We start from the raw sequence: 19,617 nt of genomic DNA, 5'->3' as shown, positions 1-19,617 counted from the left end.
AAGAGGGAAGCAAGCTCTTGTTTGCTGAATGTTAAATACAGAAGCCAATAGAACATGGCCACAGCCGTGGAGCCTGAAAGAAGAGAGAACGCAGGATGGTGGTAGGCGGTAGGCCGTGGAGCCTGAAAGAAGAGAGAACGCAGGATGGTGGTAGGCTATAGCTGTTGCTTGTTCAGACCTGTAGCCATTCAATCTTCATGAAGAGACTAGAAATCCATCTCCATCTTGTTCTAGTCCTGTATTATTCAAGCATGTCATTACAATGATGATGATCAGGACAACAAAACATTTCATTTAACTGTTGAAGATTGTACAGGTGTATAAAATGTAGCATACAGCCATGCAATCAGTACACAGACATTGCCAGTAGAATGGCCTTACTGAAGAGATCAGTGAATTTCAACTTGGCACCATCATAGGATGCCATCTTTCCAACAAGTCAGTTTGTCAAGTTTATGCCCTGTTAGAGCTTCCCCGGTCAACTGTAAGAGCTATTATTGTGACGTGGGAACGTCTAGGAGCAACAACGGCTCAGCTGCGAAGTGGTAGGCCACACAAACTCACATATCGTTACTGCCGAGTGCTGAAGCACCTAAAAATAATCTGTCCCCGAGTTCCAAACTGCCTCTGGAAGCAACGTCAGCACAATAATTGAGCTTCATGAAATGGGTTTCAATGGCCGAGCAGCCACACACAAGCCTAAAATCGCCATGCGCAATACCAAGAATCGGCTGGAGCGGTGTAAAGCTCGCCACCATTGGATTCTGAAGCAGTGGAAACGCATTCTCTGGAGTGATGAACCACGCTTCACCATCTGGCAGTCTGACGGAGGAATCTGGGTTTGGCGGATGCCAGGAGAACGCTACCTGCCCGAATGCATATTGCCAACTGTAAAGTTTGGTGGAGGATGAATAATGGTCTGGGGCTGTTTTTCAGGGTTCGGGCCACTTAGTTCCAGCGAAGGGAAATCTTAATGCTACAGAAAACAATAACATTCTAGACGATTCTGTGCTTCCAACTTTGTGGCAACAGTTTGGGGAAGAACTTTTCCTGTTTCAGTATGACAATGCCCCCGTGCACAAAGCGAGGTCCATACAGAAATGGTTTGTTGAGATTGGTGTGGAAGAACTTGACTGCACGGAGCCTTTCTAGGGAGTTTTTCCTAGGGAGTTTTTCCTAGCCACCGTGCTTCTTTCACATGCTTTGCTTGCTGTTTGGGGTTTTAGGCTGGGTTTCTGTACAGCACTTTGAGATATCAGCTGATGTACGAAGGGCTATATAAAAATACATTTGATTTGATATGTGGTTGTGTGTGTGTGTCCGTTCCTGTGCATGCGTGTGTGTGTGTGTGTGTGTGTGTGTGTGTGTTGTGTGCCTATGTGTGTGTGTGTGTGTGTGTATGTATGTGGTTGTGTGTGTGTGTGTGTGTGTGTGGTTGTGTGTCTCTATGTGTGTGTGTGTGTGTGTATGTGGTTGTGTGTGTGTGTGTGTGTGTGTGTGTGTGTGTGTGTGTGTGTGTGTGTGTGTGTGTGTGTGTGTGTGTGTGTGTGTGTGTGTGTGTGTGTGTGTGTGTGTGGTTGTGTGTGTGTGTGTGGTGTGTGTGTGTGTGTGTGTGTGTGGTTGTATGTGGTTGTGTGTGTGTGTGTGTGTGTGTGTGTGTGTGTGTGTGTGTGTGTGTGTGTGTGTGTGTGTGTGGTTGTGTGTGTGTGTGTGCGTGTGTGTGTGTGTGTGTGTGTGTGTGTGTGTGTGTGTGTGTGTGTGTGTGTGTGTGTGTGTGTGTGTGTGACTCACGTTGGGAGGGTCGACAGGGATCGCTGTGGTTGCTGGAAACCGAGGAGACACTGGAGCTGCGTACAAAGCCGAAGGCAGCCAGACGGGCAGGTGGCAAGGCCGAGAAGCCTGGGGGTCGCAAACGAGACTGACCAGGTTTAGGCAGCAGGGTCCTGGCCACGGTGGTCTCTGGACCTGGCGTCCTCTGGTCTGCTGGAAGAGGGAAGGGGGTTTAGTGTGGGCAAAGTCATATACTGTATAAATGATCGTGTGCAGATCTGAAAGGATTTAATAGGGATATGGAGGCAAAGGGATTACAGAAGGCAAGGTGGAGGGCTGTTTGTGATTGGTCCCACGAGTAATAACACATCACTCCAATACTACACCAATACTACACATTCCAGCCATCGTCCCTATCCATTCATTCATCCTATCGACTGGCCCCACTCAGGTCCTTCACCCCTCTCTTCACTGCGTCCCAAATCTGGAATAGGGTTCCATTTGGGACGCAGCCTCTGTGACCCCACTAGGGACCTGGGATGATATTCGTAGCTTCGACTCTGCTGTCGTGAGATCATGATCGTCATCACAGATGATTCTGTTATAGGATGGAACGATTCACCGATACACATCGATCCCTGGTTCATTTGTTTAAAATATAAGGGACTCCAAACCGATCCAAACCGATCCAAACCGATCCAAATGTAGCACGTATCGCTCAAAAAAATCTATTCAAACAAAGTTGATTCACTGACAACCTTTTGCTCAAATTATTTTCTTTCCAGCTCTCGAAAATACCTCTCGTCCTTTGTGACAACTGATGTGTCCTCTCCTTCAGTGTCTAACCAAGCATGTCGCCAGTCATTGATCGAACAATTCATTTTGCACGCCGAACAACCCCAGGGAATTTCAGTAGCGCGCTGTGCGCATCTTCCCTCATCAACTCATCTCTGACCACTGGCTGCATCCTGCATTCAAGATCCCCTCCACAAGAAACTAACACTTGACCCCGTTAAACGTTAAAAACTACAGTCCGGTATCACTTCTTTCTTTTCTTTCCAAAACCCTTGATTGTGCTGATGTCTCTGACCAACTCTCTAGTTATCTCTCTCAGAATGATCTTCTTGAGCCTAACCAGTCAAGCTTCAAGACGGAGAATTGAACTGAGGCTCTCCGCTCTTTCAAAACTGACACTCTCTCTCCTCTGTTCTCATCCTCCTAGATCTATGCGCTACCTTCAACACCGTGAACCATCAGATCCTCCTCTCCATCCTCTCAGGGTTGGGCGTCTCAGGCTCTGCACACTCCTGGATTGCATCCTACCTGGCAGGTATAAAGCAATTGCATAAAGCAATCACAGGTGTTGATTGGATTAGCTAAGACAACAACGGGTAAGACAACAACAACAGGTAAAATGGCGATGAATGGGCAGAGAAAAAGCGGATCTGTGTCACATTGAGTGAGGCGGGTTACCAGAAGGTATATTTAATTTAAAAATAGAAAAGAGATTGGAAAATAAATTGAAATATATACAAAAAGACGAAAAATACAAAAAGTAAACGAGAGGACGACAAACCACGTCTGCACTGCTACGCCATCTTGGAAAACATCTGCTGCGCCCTGCGCTCGAAACCAGCTCTCTGTCTCCCCTCGTGTTCATTACAACCTCAAGCTCAACCTTGAAAAAAACAGTCTTTGTCTTTGTCTACCAGGCGAAGACCTGCCCGCTCCAAGACATCTCCATCACGGTTAACAACTCCAGTGTTGCACTCCCAGAATGCAAAGAACCTTGGCATGACCCTGGATAATGCCCTGTCGTTCTCTGCAAACATCAAAGCAGTGACACGCTCCTGCAGGTTCATGCTCTACACCAGGGAAACAATACCTTCATGTTTTCATGTTTGGTATTACGATCCTTGTAGGGACCTAAAATGTATTTCCATTAAAAAAAAACTATTTTCCCTAACCCCTCACCCTAATTCTAACCCTACCCCCTAAAGCCTAAAATAGGTTTTGCCTTCGTAGGGACCTGGGAAATGTCCCCACGAGGGAGAATTTTCCTTGTTTTACGATCCTAGTGGGGACTTCCGGTACCCACAAAGGTAGTAACACACACACACACACACACACACACACACACACACACACACACACACACACACACACACACACACACACACACACACACACACACACACACACACGCACACACACACACATCGATTCGCTCCTCTAATCAAACCCAAATGCACCGAATCGTTCCTGTGTCGTATCGGAGCCCATGTATCTATACTGAACAAAAATACTATATATAATAATATATATATAAACATGTAAAGTGTCCCATGTTTCATGAGCTGAAATTATCCCAGAAATGTTCCATACGCACAAAAAGCACAAATTTGTTTACATTCCTCCCTGTTAGTGAGTATTTATCTGTGGTCAAGATAATCCATCCACCTGACAGGTGTGGCATATCCAGAAGCTGATTAAACAGCATGATCAAATCAAATCAATGTAAATAGTCCAGGTGGCCATTTGATTAATTGTTCAGCAGTCTTATAGCTTGGGGTTAGAAGCTGTTAAGGAGCCTTTTGGACCTAGACTTGGCACTCCGGTACAGCTTGCCGTGCGGTAGCAGAGAAAACAGTCTATGACTTGAGTGACTGGAGTCTTTGACAACTTTTTTTACCTTCCTCTGACACCGCCTATTATATAGGTCCTGGATGGCAGGAAGCTTGGCACCGCTGATGTATTGGGCTGTACACACAACCCTCTGTAGCACCTTACGGTCAGATTACAAGCAGTTGCCATACCAGGCGGTGATGCAAACGCTCAGGATGCTCTCGATGGTGCAGCTGTAGAACTTTTTGAGGATCTGGGGACCCATGCCAAATCTTTTCAGTCTCCTGAGGGGGGAAAGGTGTTGTCGTGCCCTCTTCACGACTGTCTTGGTGTGTTTGGACCATGATAGCTTGTTGGTGCTATGGACACCAAGGAACTTGAAACTCTCGACCCATTCCACTACAGCCCTGTCGATTTGAATGAGGGCGTGTTCGGCCCTCCTTTTCTTGTAGTCCACGATCAGCTCCTTTGTCTTGCTCACATTGAGGGAGAGGTTACTGTCCTGGTACCACACTGATCACCGACTCTCATCGTTGTCGGTGATCAGGCCTACCACTAATGATGGTGTTGGAGTCATGCCTGGCCATGCAGTCGTGAGTGAACAGGGAGTACAGGAGGGGACTGAGCAGGCACCCTTGAGGGTCCCCCGTCTTGAGGATCAGCGTGGCGGATGTGTTGTTACCTACCCTCACCACCTGGGGGCGGGCCGTCAGGAAGTCCAGGATCCAGTTGCAGAGGGAGGTGATTAGTCCCAGGGTCCTTAGTTTACTTAAGTTTATTAATTCGACCATTTAAAAAAAACAAGCACACATAAAACTTAAAAGCCATACATGCACATTAATAAAATCATGGAGGATAAAACACAATAAGGTCTGGGACTTATTTCCATTGTGGTCCTCTTGAGACAAGATGGCTGGACAAGATGGAACACAGTACGGCAGTGAAATAATAAAACAGAAAACAGAGAAGAAGAACATCTATCTCATCATTCCAGTTACATCATAGGGGTTATTCATATGGTCACAGAAGACATCAAAACATATTTTTACTTTATTTTTTAAAGCTGTCCAGAGAGGACGTTGTTTTTATGGGCAGAGGCAACTCATTCCATTCTGAGGCTCCAGTATACAAGAAAGTACCTTTCCCAGAATTACTCCTGAACCTGTATAAGAACACATCAGCAACACCTGATCTGGTGCTGTGATTGTGTGCATCCAGTAACACGAGGAAAGTAATCACTTAGATATCTGGGCGCAGGACCATAAATACTCCTGTAAAACAAATCTAGTCTAATCTGGGATACGTTAACCTCAACAGGTGTAACAGGGTTGGTTATGTTGGTTATGTTTCCACTTGCCTCTAAAGAATTGTGTATTTAATGTTCAAGCATTCTTATTGGTTGGTTCAACTCTGATGACAATAAGGCGTGTTGTGATTGGCCCCGCTTGCAGATAGAGGGAGATCGTGAACGTCAGGTCTTCCCAGTATGAAAATGTGATGCAAGGGGTAGGTCACGTTCTTAATACTGTTTTATATTTTATATTTTACAATGTGTATAAGTTTGCCGTGCATTACTGATTTATACATGTGTGGGTATATGGTACCTGTTAGGGATTGAGGGGCTTTCTGGGATGTGCTTTGGCATATAATTGCTGTAAATAAGTGTGTTAGCTAGCAGACACCGACGTAATGGTCACATAAGCCCACTGCTAACACAGTTGTCTTCATGCTACAGATTTTACCATCGACAGCCATCAGTATCATTAAGCCCTGCACAACTACCGTGCTGTTTCCCATTTAACAACAGGAATAAATGATGCTCAACTGGGACCACTGGCTGATGTGATTTATTAGGAGAAAACGCAACGCAAGGAGAGTACGATATACATCTGTTACACAGGCAGCCAGTTTAGGTCCTGAAAGCAGCTCCTGCCTATGTGAGTACGTGGACTCACCTTCAACACTACCCTGATCAGCTTATTCTGGGCTATCTGGAGCTTCCCCTTCATAAGTTTAGATAAGCCCCCAAACCAGGAAGTAGCTTAGTAATGAGCTTTGTGGGCACTATGGTGTTGAACACTGAGCTGTAGTCAATGAACAGCATTCTTACAGGTGTTCCTTTTGTCCAGGTGGGAAAGGGCAGTGTGGAGTGCAATAGAGATTGTGCCATCTGTGGATCTGTTTGGGCGGTGACCAGCCTTTCAAAGCATTTCATGGCTACCGACGTGAGTGCTACGGGGTGCTAGTCATTTAGGCAGGTTACCATCGCTTTCTTGGGCACAGGGACTATGGTGGTCCGCTTGAAACATGTAGATATTACAGACTTGGTCAGGGAGAGGTTGAAAATGTCAGTGAAGCCACTTGCCAGTTGGTCCACGCATGCTCTGAGTACACGTCCTGGTAAACTGTCTGGCCCCGCAGCCTTGTGAATGTTGACCTGTTTAAAGGTCTTGCTCACATCGGCTACGGACAGCGTGATCACACAGTTGTCCGGAACAGCTGGTGCTCTCCTGCACGCTTCAGTGTTGCTTGCCTCGAAGCGAGCATAAAAGGCATTTCGCTAGTCTTGTAGGATCGCGTCACTTGGCAGTGCGCGGCTGGGTTTACCTTTGTAGTCCGTAATAGTTTGCAAGCCTTGTCACATTCGACAAGCGTCAGAGCCAGTGTAGTAGGATTCAATCTTCGTCCTGTATTGATGCTTTGCCTGTTTGATGGTTCATCGGAGGGCATAGCGGGATTTCTTATAAGCGTCCAGATCAGTGTCCCGTTCCTTGAAACCGGCAGCTCTAACCTTTAGCTCGGTGCAGATGTTGCCTGTAATCCATGGCTTCTGGTTGGGATATGTACGTATGGTCACTGTGGGGATGATGTCATCGATGCACTTATTGATGAAGCCAATGACTGAGGTGGTGTACTCCTCAATGCCATTTGATGAACATATTCCAGTCTGTAGCGTAGCATCCGCATTATCTGACCATTTCCGTATTGAGCGAGTCACTGGTGCTTCCTGCTTTAGTTTTTGCTTGTAAGCAGGAATCAGCAGGATAGAATTATGGTCAGATTTGCCAAATGGAGGGTGAGGTAGAGCTTTGTATGCATCTCTGTGTGTGGAGTAAAGGTGGTCTAGAGTTTTTTCCCCTCTGGTTGCACATGTGACATGCTGGTAGAAATGAGGTAAAACCGATTTAAGTTTGCCCTGGCCACTAGGAGCGCTGCTTGTTTGCTTATGGCCTTTATACAGCTCGTTGAGTGCGGTCTTAGAGCCAGCATCGGTTTGTGGTGGTAAATAGACGGCTACGAATAATATAGACGAAAACTCTCTTGGTAGATAGTGTGGTCTACAGCTGTTCATGAGGTACTCTACCTCAGGCGAGCAATACCTTGAGACTTCCTTAATATTAGACATTGCGCACCAGCTGTTATTGACAAATAGACACAGCCACCCACCCCTCGTCTTACCAGACGTAGCTGTTCTGTCCTGCCGATGCACGGAAAACCCAGCCAACTGTATATTATCCATGTCGTCGTTAAGCCACGACTTGGTGAAACATAAGATATTATAGTTTTTAATGTCCCGTTGGTAGGATAGTCTCGAACAGAGATCATCCAGTTTATTCTAAAGTGATTACACGTCGGCCAACAGAACGGATGGTAGAGGCGGGTTACCAACTTGCCGGTGAATTCTCACAAGGTACCCCGATCTCCGCCCCCTGTATTTCAGTATTTTCTTCACGCGAATACGGGGATTAAAGAAAAAAGAATTGTCCAGTTCGAGGTGAGTAATCGCTGTTCTGATATCCAGAAGCTCTTTGACGGTCATAAGAGATGGTAGCAGCAACATTATGTACTAAATAAGTTACAAACAATGCGAGAAAAAATAAATTAAAATAATAGCACAGTTGGTTAGAAGCCCGTAAAACAGCAGCCATCCTCTCCGGCGCCATTATCATTACACAGGTGTACCTTGTGCTGGGGAAAATAAAAGGTTACTCGAAAATGTGCAGTTTTGTCACACAACACAATTCCACAGGTGTCTCAAGTTTTGAGGGATTGTCCAATTGGCCTGCTGACTGCAGGAATGTCCACCAGAACTGTTGCCAGAGATTTGAATGCTAATGTCTCTACCATAAGCCGCCTCTTCAAATAATATTTTTGCAGGACTCTCCTTGCGAATGATTTTGCCGAAGATTGTATCTCCGCCAGCCTGGGCAACCTGAGCTTTTTAAGAAAACAAAGTGAGAACAGAACAAAACAAAGAATTTTTCTTGTACCCTGAAATATGTAACAATTAACTTTTTTTAAATGTTGTATTTAAGAGGGGTTGAGTGAATCTTAACTTTTCAACAATAGATCTATAATAATCACCATTAAAGCCTGTAAATGTTTAACATTATTCTTTTTTTTGTTGGTGCTTCTAATTTGGCAGTACATCCAACTGGCCTTACAACTGCAGACCAGGCGTAACCACAGCAGCCCAGGTCCTCCACATCCGGGCTTCTTTACCTGCGGGGTCACCTGAGACCAGCCACCAGGACAGCTGATGAAACTGAGGAGTATTTCTGTCTGTAATAAAGCCCATTTGTGCAGAAAAAAATAATTGTGATTGGCTGGGCCTGGCTCTGCAGTGGGTGGGCTTGGCTCCCAAGTGGGTGGGCATATGCCCTCCCAGGCCCATCCATGGCTGCGCCACTGCCCAGTCATGTGAAATCCATAGATTAGGGCCTAATTAATTTATTTCAATCGACTGATTTCCTTATATGAATTGTAACTCAGTGAAATCGTTGAAATTGTTGCATGTTGCGTTAATATTTTTGTTCATTATAGATATGTATTGAATCATCTTGAAAGGGAAAGACGCACATCCTTACACTGTTACTCCGTTCTCCCTTATGGCCGCAGGCTGGCCATACAGCTGCTCAATCTCAGATCATGTGCCTACCGCAGGCCTGGTCCCTGTGATGACAGCCTATTAATATGTCAGAGTCATTTCTCTCTCTGTCTGATAGGATGGAGGGATGGAGGGAGGATGAGACCGTGATGGAGAGAGCCACATGAATGATTACTCATGGTTTTGAAACACTTTAAATATCTCCTAATTACATAACGCTACATAACACTCTATAACGCTATATAACGCCCAATAATGTTATATAATGCTACATGACTCTATAATGCCTACATAATGCTCTATAATGCTATATAGTGCTACACAACGCTCTATAATGCTACATAACGCTCTACAGTGCTACATAATGCTCTATAATGCTACATAAAGCTCTATAACGCTACATCTCCTAATTAAATAACGCTACATAACACACTATAATGCTACACAACGCTCTATAATGCTACATAACACACTATAACGCTACATAACACACTATAATGGTACATAATGCTACATAGCAGTACATAAACATTCATAACGCCTCATAAACAATCAGCGATCATGTGTTTGTAAGCTGAATAGATGAGCCAGTCAGTTCTGCCACAGTGAGAAATATTATGTTTTAGTTGGTACTTCTGTCAAGCGATGTACCAGTTCCACTGCTGCCAGTCATTTGTACTTCAAAGGCTGTAGGTGTCTGCAGTCAAGCCTCATTAATATTTATTAACTGAAATGACTACGGTATTTCTTACAATAACTTCTAGAAAATAAATTTGTCCATCTGCCCCAGGGCTTGGTAACTAGGACGATGCTGGCGAAGGTAGCAGAGAGGAGAAAAATCCTTCAACATCAAAGTATTGCTGACTAAATTAACTTAACATAACCAGTCAATGAACCATTCCACTAATTAGGTGCCTTTTGAGTAGTGTGAGTTGTTGGGGGGGGGGAACCCGATTTTATTTCACCTAATTTTAACATTCTGTCATAATGTTTAACTTAATTAAAAACACATTTCAAGAAGTTAAAGGTCCCCATGCAGTCTTTTTAATAAAACATTTTTAATCATCACTGTTTGTCTAATAAATCATAGTGTGTGTTAATTTCCTGAAAATATATTCTTTGTAATTTATTTCCCTAAGCTTCCTTTTGCCATTGAAATGCTCAGTCTGACTGTGTGGGAGTGTTAATACAAAAAAAAAAAGAGTATATATTTACATATACAGCCCTGAGTGGCAGATAGGATCATCTAGACCAGGGGTGTCAAACTCAAATACCCAGTGGGCCAAAATGTAAAACCTGAACAAAGTCGCGGGCCAACATTGAACAAATGAACCTTTTAATATGGACCCAAACAAGTTTTGCTTTAACATTGAATATGGAACAAGCATCGCTTATTACCATACAATATATAATTTAATAGTGGAGACATGCAAAATCGAATTTCAAATGAAAAAACACATCAATGGCATTCATTTATTAAATAAATAAAATGTAAATAAAAATCGTATGCCTCTTTTCTATTTGCAGCCTTCTGATTTAAATACCAAAATAAACTTTTTCCACTGGCTAATAATTTTACAAATAAAATGATAATAAATCAATCAACCATTCAAGCCCATGCCTTGTAGCAAGAAAAAGTGCACAAAGAAAACGTTAATTATTGCACACTGATCTAATCTGATGTGCCCAAGCCAGATACCTGGCATCTCTTCTTGGATGCTAGTTCATCAATGTCTGGGCTCAGGCTCTGAGCTGAAAAAAATCCTCAGTATCGAGCGAGGGTGTTCATCAGTCAGACGTCTCCTGTGAGTTGTTTTGGTCATCTTCATCGAGGAGAAAAGTTGCTCGCATAGATAAGTGCTGCAGAACATGGAGAGCATGTGAGCAGCTTGGGTGCGGAGCTGAGGCATTGTGTCAGGGATGAACCGTGGAAACTGTGCGGCGCCCACAGCATCATACTTTGACTTCAGCGTGTCGTTGCCCTGGAGTTCAATCAGCTCCATTTGGATGTTGGTTGGTGCATTTTCCACATCAACTGCGAAGGGATTACTAAGCAGTTCAAACCTGAAGTCGGCAAATCGCCGGCTAAACTCAGCGGCGAGAACACTGAGTTTTTCAGCAAACTGTGCGCATGGGAACACGGCGGTAGAGATCTGCGCTTTTATGGTTTGGCAGCAGGGAAAATGGCAAGGGTTTCCTTGCAGCATCTGATTCTCCCACAGGCACAGTTTAGTTTTAAAGGCCCTCACTGCAGCGTACATGTCTGTGATGATGCGCCCCCCGCCCCTGAAGCTGCAGGTTCAGCGCATCGAGATGGCTCGAGATGTCACAGAGAAAGGCCAGCTCACACAGAAACTTTTGCTCCCGGAGCTCTGCTGTATCCTTCCCTTTGGTTTCCAGGAATTGACATATTTCCTCACGCAGCTCGAAACATCTGTTCAGTACTTTTCCTCTGCTTAGCCATCTCACCTCTGTGTGATACGGCACGTCTGCGTATTCCGAACCACACTCCTCTAGAAAAAATGTAAACTGGCGGTGATTCAGACCTTTGGCTCTTATAAAGTTGTGTTACTGTGGTCATAACATGTTCCATCTTTAGGGCTTTGGCACACAGTGATTCCTGATGTATGATGCAGTGGTAAACAGTTAGCTCACCTGCACAGTTCTCTTCCCGCATCTTCTCCCGAACCATGCCCACCAGTCCACTCTTTTTACCGCACATCGCTGGCGCACCATCTGTCGTTAATCCAACGAGTTTATCCCACGGCAGCTTTATTTCAGTTACACATTTGGAAACCTCCTCAAAGATTTCCTTTCCTGTGGTTGTGCCATGCATTGATTTGAATCCCAATAGCTCCTCCGTAACACACAGATTTGAGTCCACTCCACGGATGAAGACTGACAGCTGAGCAGTATCAGATGCGTCGCAGCTCTCATCCACAGCGAGGGAGAACGCAACAAAATCTTTTCCCTTTTCCATCAGCTGGTCATACAGACTGGTGGCAAGATCACATGTGCGATCAGCTACTGTGTTCCTGGTCAGGCTCACGTTTGAAAATGCTTGCTTTTTCTCTGGGCATACGAGGTCACAAACTTTCATCATGCACTTTTTCACGAACTCTCCCTCATTAAAGGGCCGGGCTGATTTTGCGATCTCTGCTGCCACTATATAACTAGCCTTTACAGCAGCCTCACTTTGTGATGTGGCTTTTTTGAACATATTCTGTTGTGAAACCAAACTTCTTTTCATCTCCTCTACTTTCTGGCTCCTTTGAGTCATGTCCAGGTCCTTGTATTTGTCATGGTGTTTCGTTTCATAGTGTCGTCTAATGTTGTACTCCTTACTTACAGCCACGTTGACTCCACAAACAAGACAAACAGGTTTGTCTTTTACATATGTAAACAGATATTCTGCCTCCCACTTGTCGAGAAAGCTCCTGTTTCTGCCTTTCTTTTCGCCATTTTTAGGAAGGGATAGCGCGCTGACAGTTGTAGCGTCTATGTTGCTATGACTACTGTCACAGAGGAGAGGGCGTTTCTGGGTCCTGTCCTGATTGGCGCGTGAAAACAACAGCAGAGCATTATGGGATTCGTAGTATTAGCGGTGAATGCGCTGTATAATACCGGCGGGCCAGCTCTAGTAGTAATTTGGTATTGTCTCGCGGGCCAAATATAATTGACACCCATGATCTAGACTCTAGAGCCCACCCCGCTTACCCCTTCATGTAGGAGGATACATATGCAAATAAAAACGACTGGTCATTGGTCAGAATAATCCGATCAGATTGTGATGTCATGCTGTGTGCCATTTTTTTCCTTCTTTCTTTAAGCTCTACACTGAAAGGGCATTTTCATCATTTTCCAGTTTCAAAGTGTTATTTCGACCTCGGTGTGCAATAAAAAATAAAAAAAATGGAAAATCTAGTTTGACTGCCCCTTTAAATCAAATAAAAAAAGACTACAGTAAATTCATATTAAGTGCTAAATAAAGTAAAAGAGTTTAATCAATTTCATCTTTAAATCAGCCATAAATCAGCCCTTGTGACAGAGGGGATGGAAGCTTGTTGAGTGCAACAGGGTGAGGGGCAATTGAATGAAAACTTCACAAAAAACATTGACATTGTTAAAATATTTCCAGCCAGGGTTGACGTGTTATGCTCGTCCTGTTCAGTTTTACACCACAAAATGGCCTAAAACTGTGGAACCAGCTCAGCTACTTTTACATTATGATGTTCAATGTTTCTTTAGAAACATTATTAAAATTAGTGTCAACCCAGTTCATTAACCTTAAAATGAGGGAAAGGTTTATTTTGTCTTTCTTAAAATGAATCACTAATAACATGAAATAAATAATGACTGTCAAAGCAAAAATGACTGTCAAAGAAACAAAATAACTAGGGCTTTACAATGATGGTAAAAACTTGGAGAAATGTTGGGGTATAACTGGGTTAAAATCTTCCTAGAAGACACAGAGGGTGCACAGACAAAATGCTGAATTTTGGCACTTTAGCAAGTCTTTATTAATGTATTCCATCTAAATTATTATTATTTTTATTGAACCTTTATTTAATTAGGCAAGTCAGTTAAGAACAAATTCTTATTTTCAATGACAGCCTACCGGGGAACAGTGGGTTTAACTGCTTTGTTCAGGGGCAGAACGACAGATTTTTTTTATTTTGTCAACTCGGGGTTTCAATCTAGCAACCTTTCGGTTACTAGTCCAACATTCTAACCACTAGGCTACCTGCCACCCCAATTAAATGGAAAAAGCAGTCAAAAAACAGATTTCTTATGTTTTATATATATTTCCACACTATGTGGTTAGAGAAATGGAAAATTATGATAATGCATTTTAGTGTAAGAGCTGTTTGAAAAGCCCACCTGAAAATGCCAGCTTGTTTGACTGGGTGTTAATAAACCAATAACAGTAAAGAAAGTCCTCTCTGTCAATAACAGCTAGTTTTCAGGTTACACATCCCTCCCATTAGGCTCCTCCAATTAGGCCCCTCTCTCAGACCACAGTCCTAGCTCATTTTTTATCAACATGATAGTTCTAGAACACGCAGCTGGAACATATCAACATGATAGTTCTAGAACACGCAGCAGGAACATATCAACATGATAGTTCTAGAACACGCAGCAGGAACATATCAACATGATAGTTCTAGAACACGCAGCAGGAACATATCAACATGATAGTTCTAGAACACGCAGCTGGAACATATCAACATGATAGTTCTAGAACACGCAGCAGGAACATATCAACATGATAGTTCTAGAACACGCAGCTGGAACATATCAACATGATAGTTCTAGAACACACAGCAGGAACATATCAACATGATAGTTCTAGAACACGCAGCAGGAACATATCAACATGATAGTTCTAGAACACGCAGCAGGAACATATCAACATGATAGTTCTAGAACACGCAGCAGGAACATATCAACATGATAGTTCTAGAACACGCAGCAGGAACATATCAACATGATAGTTCTAGAACACGCAGCAGGAACATATCAACATGATAGTTCTAGAACACGCAGCAGGAACATATCAACATGATAGTTCTAGAACACGCAGCAGGAACATATCAACATGATAGTTCTAGAACACGCAGCAGGAACATATCAACATGATAGTTCTAGAACACGCAGCAGGAACATATCAACATGATAGTTCTAGAACACGCAGCAGGAACATATCAACATGATAGTTCTAGAACACGCAGCAGGAACATATCAACATGATAGTTCTAGAACACGCAGCAGGAACATATCAACATGATAGTTCTAGAACACGCAGCAGGAACATATCAACATGATAGTTCTAGAACACGCAGCAGGAACATATCAACATGATAGTTCTAGAACACGCAGCAGGAACATATCAACATGATAGTTCTAGAACACGCAGCAGGAACATATCAACATGATAGTTCTAGAACACGCAGCAGGAACATATCAACATGATAGTTCTAGAACACGCAGCAGGAACATATCAACATGATAGTTCTAGAACACACAGCAGGAACATATCAACATGATAGTTCTAGAACACGCAGCAGGAACATATCAACATGATAGTTCTAGAACACGCAGCAGGAACATATCAACATGATAGTTCTAGAACACACACGCAGCAGGAACATATCAACATGATAGTTCTAGAACACGCAGCAGGAACATATCAACATGATAGTTCTAGAACACGCAGCAGGAACATATCAACATGATAGTTCTAGAACACACAGCAGGAACATATCAACATGATAATTATAGAACACGCAGCAGGAACATATCAACATGATAGTTCTAGAACACGCAGCTGGAACATATCAACATGATAATTCTAGAACATGCAGCAGGAACATATCAACATGATAGTTCTAGAACACGCAGCAGGAACATATCAACATGATAATTCTAGAACACGCAGCAGGAACATATCAACATGATAGTTCTAGAACACGCAGCAGGAACATATCAACATGATAGTTCTAGAACACGCAGCAGGAACATATCAACATGATAGTTCTAGAACACGCAGCAGAAACATATCAACATGATAGTTCTAGAACACGCAGCAGGAACATATCAACATGATAATTATAGAACACGCAGCAGGAACATATCAACATGATAGTTCTAGAACACGCAGCAGGAACATATCAACATGATAGTTCTAGAACACGCAGCAGGAACATAGCGTAACATTCTAGCAGCAACATACTGTAATTCTATAATGGTGAACAGCAGCTGTAGAGAAGACTCTCCCTCCCCTTTCCCCCTCTCCCCCTCTCCCCCTCTCCCTCACCCTCCCTCTGTCCTTCCAGCCTCCCCTCAGCCTCTTGGGCTCTGTCTCACCTGTGGAGTCATGGTTTCCATGGTTGTTCCCTGGCGGTGCCTGCTGCTGTCCTGGATGGCTGAGGGTCACGACCCCTGACCGCTGACCGGTCTGGCCCTGGAACATAGTCCTGTTCTTGGCTGCAGCAGGCTGCCGGGTGACGGCCCCTAACCCCAGCTGGGGCCCTCTGGGCCTGGGGGAACGGTAGAGGCCTGTCCCCTCCTGGGGAGCCAGCTGTGAAGGTGCTGGAGCCAACTAGACCAGAGACAAACAACGTCAGTTATTATCAGTTCGCTTCATTTCAGTTTTAGCTCAATTCATTAAATGATATTATATTTCATTAAAGTTTTGTATCAGTCAGCACGCAGAAAAGGATTTGATTTTCAAGCATGTGAACATTTGGCTTCTACAAATACACACAAGACCATACCACACCCTCTCACCTCATGCATGTATCTGTCAGTCAGTTCCCCATGAAAGCTCTCAGAGTTCAAAGAGAGGTTGTGAGGAGGAGGGTGGCTGGGAGGTTTGATGCCCAGCGACGTCATGCCGGTACCCGGGGGAAAGTATCCTGCCTTCTGCATCTCCTGACGGTACTTATCAAAGAGTATATTAGAGGAGCAGAGCACCTGTGAGGCCTTAGAATGGGGCTCTGCCTTGTGGGGCTTTCTGTGGGCTGTAGGAGGGCTGGGGTGGGAAAAGGACAGGCGGAGAGGGAGTGTCAAGGCTTCATTTGGGTCAACCTCTGTCCCCTGGGACTTCACCTGAGGGGTCTTACGGACGTACGTGATGATCTTGGGACGGGCGGGTTTGGGTTTGTGAGGAGAGGCCCTCCTAGGGTCTGCAGGTGGCTGTGGGGAGATGGGTTTGGGGATGTTGCTGATTACACATACCTTACTCGGCGCTTTGAGGCCACTGGTGGTACCCCTCTGTGGGGAGTCGCTGCGGTCCTGGCTGGAGGCTCGGTTGCTGGCCTTGGCTGGAGAGGTGGAGGAGGGAGGTCTGGAGCTGGTCTTGGCGGGGGAGGAGGGGGCTGGTCTCCTGGGGGACCAGGGAGGGGTGGCGGGGCGGCTGGGGCTCCTGCTGGGGCTACCCCAGGGCTTCCTCCCATCCAGGCTAGAAGGACTGGAGCTACGTTCAAACGAGCCCTGCTTCCTCAACGTTCTGTCGAAGGATGCCTCTTTCATCAACGTTCTATCTAAGAAAGGTTCTTTCTTCAAGCTTCTATCAAACGAGGCCGACTTCTTTGTGGTGTTTTCAAACAAGGTTGTTTTCTTTAGGCTTTGTTCAAACGAAGTCGTTTTCTTCATGCTTTGTCCGAAGGAGCCTTGTTCCTTTGAGGTTTTATCAAAAGAGCCATGCTTCTTCAAGCTTCTGGTTTCAACAGATTGAATCCCATTTGTGCCTGACTTGGCGGGTAAGTTGTGGTTCATATCAGGGGGTATCACCTTGTGGTCCTCAGCTGCCTTCCTTTCACTACCTCTAGCATCCTGGTGGTCCTCAGCTGCCTTCCCCCCACTACCTCTAGCATCCTGGTGGTCCCCAGCTGCCTTCCCCCCACTACCTCTAGCATCCTGGTGGTCCTCAGCTGCCTTCCCCCCACTACCTCTAGCATCCTGGTGGTCCCCAGCTGCCTTCCCCCCACTATCTCTAGCATCCTGGTGGTCCACAGCTGCCTTCCCTTCACTACCTCTAGCATCCTGGTGGTCCTCAGCTGCCTTCCCTTCACTACCTCTAGCATCCTGGTGGTCCACAGCTGCCTTCCCCCCACTACCTCTAGCATCCTGGTGGTCCTCAGCTGCCTTCCCCCCACTACCTCTAGCATCCTGGTGGTCCTCAGCTGCCTTCCCTTCACTACCTCTAGCATCCTGGTGGTCCACAGCTGCCTTCCCCCCACTACCTCTAGCATCCTGGTGGTCCTCAGCTGCCTTCCCCCCACTACCTCTAGCATCCTGGTGGTCCCCAGCTGCCTTCCCCCCACTACCTCTAGCATCCTGGTACCTCTGCTCCAGATTCTGGTTGTGCTCTTCATTGCCCTGATCTTCCTCCATGTTCTGCTGACATTTACAACGACCCACTACGACGTTGTTACTGACTTGTGCTTCCGCAACGACAACCTCCTCAGTTGTGTTCTGGTTTAGATCGAGGTCAGCTCGTTGTATTGTGCTTTTAGATGGAGCCTGAGGTTGTTTGGATCGCTGAGAGGCCTTGGACCGGTCTGAGATGGTGGTACAAGACTGGAAGGCCAGGGTGAGATCCTCTGAGATGGTCCCGTCTGGTCCTGAGGGTCCAGAGGGGACATGCCAGGAGTCTGTGGTGGTGGCCTGTGTCCGTCCAGCGGTGTCCAGAGCACTGACCAGACTCCCATCCGGACTGAACATAGTAGACAGGCGGGACACCAAGACATGGTTCTCAGAGCTGAACTCTGTCCTCGTCACATACTCCGCCGTCCCTCTGGTTCCTCCAGAGCCCATGGTGGCGGCGTCCTGCCCGTTGGAGCCACGTTGAATAGTCCTCCTCCCTCCTCCCTCTCTACTGTCAGAGACTAGATCCACTATGGAGACAGGCTGATCCAGGAGAATCTGCCGTGCACTTCCTTTCACTCCTACTCTTAGTCCTACTCCTTCACATACTTCCTCCTCCTCCTCCTCCTCTCTCCTCCTCCTCCTCCTCCTCTACCAGGTATGCCTCCAGCTCCTGACATTCTAACATCTCAAACTCGGCCAGCTCCGGGTCGTCACACCGAGAGTCTGTCCCCCAGATGATAATCTTGTTCTTCTGCTCCTCTGTGACTGTCTGAGACACCTGTTCAGGTAAACGTTTGATTCATCATCACTATATAAATAGCATTAAAGACTTTAAAAAAAGAGATACCAACTATGTGTACTATATAGACAGGCATCAGGAGAGTCAAACAGTCAAATTAATAAATAAATAGAATTCAGTGCTCTTGCTAAGAATGATCTTTAGTATGTGGCAGTCTGGCTTATTGGCGATTGTGTATCGCTTAGTACTTCTCAGTTCTGTAAGTCACTCAGGTGTGTAAGTAAGTTAAATGTGTAAGTTACTCAGATCTGTAAGTCACTCAGATGTTTAAGTCAGTCAGATCTGTAAGTCAGTCAGATCTGTAAGTCAGTCAGATGTTTAAGTCAGTCAGATGTTTAAGTCAGTCAGATCTGTAAGTCAGTCAGATGTTTAAGTCAGTCAGATGTTTAAGTCAGTCAGATCTGTAAGTCAGTCAGATGTTTAAGTCAGTCAGATCTGTAAGTCAGTCAGATGTTTAAGTCAGTCAGATCTGTAAGTCAGTCAGATGTTTAAGTCAGTCAGATGTTTAAGTCAGTCAGATCTGTAAGTCAGTCAGATGTTTAAGTCAGTCAGATCTGTAAGTCAGTCAGATGTTTAAGTCAGTCAGATGTTTAAGTCAGTCAGATCTGTAAGTCAGTCAGATGTTTAAGTCAGTCAGATCTGTAAGTCAGTCAGATGTTTA

General features: G+C 45.0%; 1 protein-coding gene across 1 annotated transcript in view; it reads right to left on the bottom strand.

Annotated features, from left to right (window-relative positions):
- The window catches only part of mtus2b (microtubule associated tumor suppressor candidate 2b), a 127,043-nt gene extending 108,119 nt beyond the window's left edge, over positions 1–18,924 (bottom strand). Inside the window, exons 1-3 of the mRNA XM_045703428.2 lie at positions 16,574–18,924; positions 16,151–16,385; positions 1,792–1,983 (exon numbers count right to left, since the gene is read on the bottom strand). Coding sequence (XP_045559384.2) covers positions 1,792–1,983; positions 16,151–16,385; positions 16,574–18,604 — 2,458 coding nt within the window. The 5' untranslated portion in view covers positions 18,605–18,924. The remainder of the gene's footprint in view (positions 1–1,791; positions 1,984–16,150; positions 16,386–16,573) is intronic.
- Between the last annotated feature and the right edge of the window lie 693 nt (positions 18,925–19,617).

The sequence above is a fragment of the Salmo salar genome, chromosome 20 (assembly GCF_965601325.2).
Source record: "Salmo salar chromosome 20, fSalSal1, whole genome shotgun sequence".
Taxonomy (NCBI): Eukaryota; Metazoa; Chordata; class Actinopteri; order Salmoniformes; family Salmonidae; genus Salmo; species Salmo salar.
This window is presented reverse-complemented; position numbering and strand designations above follow the sequence as displayed.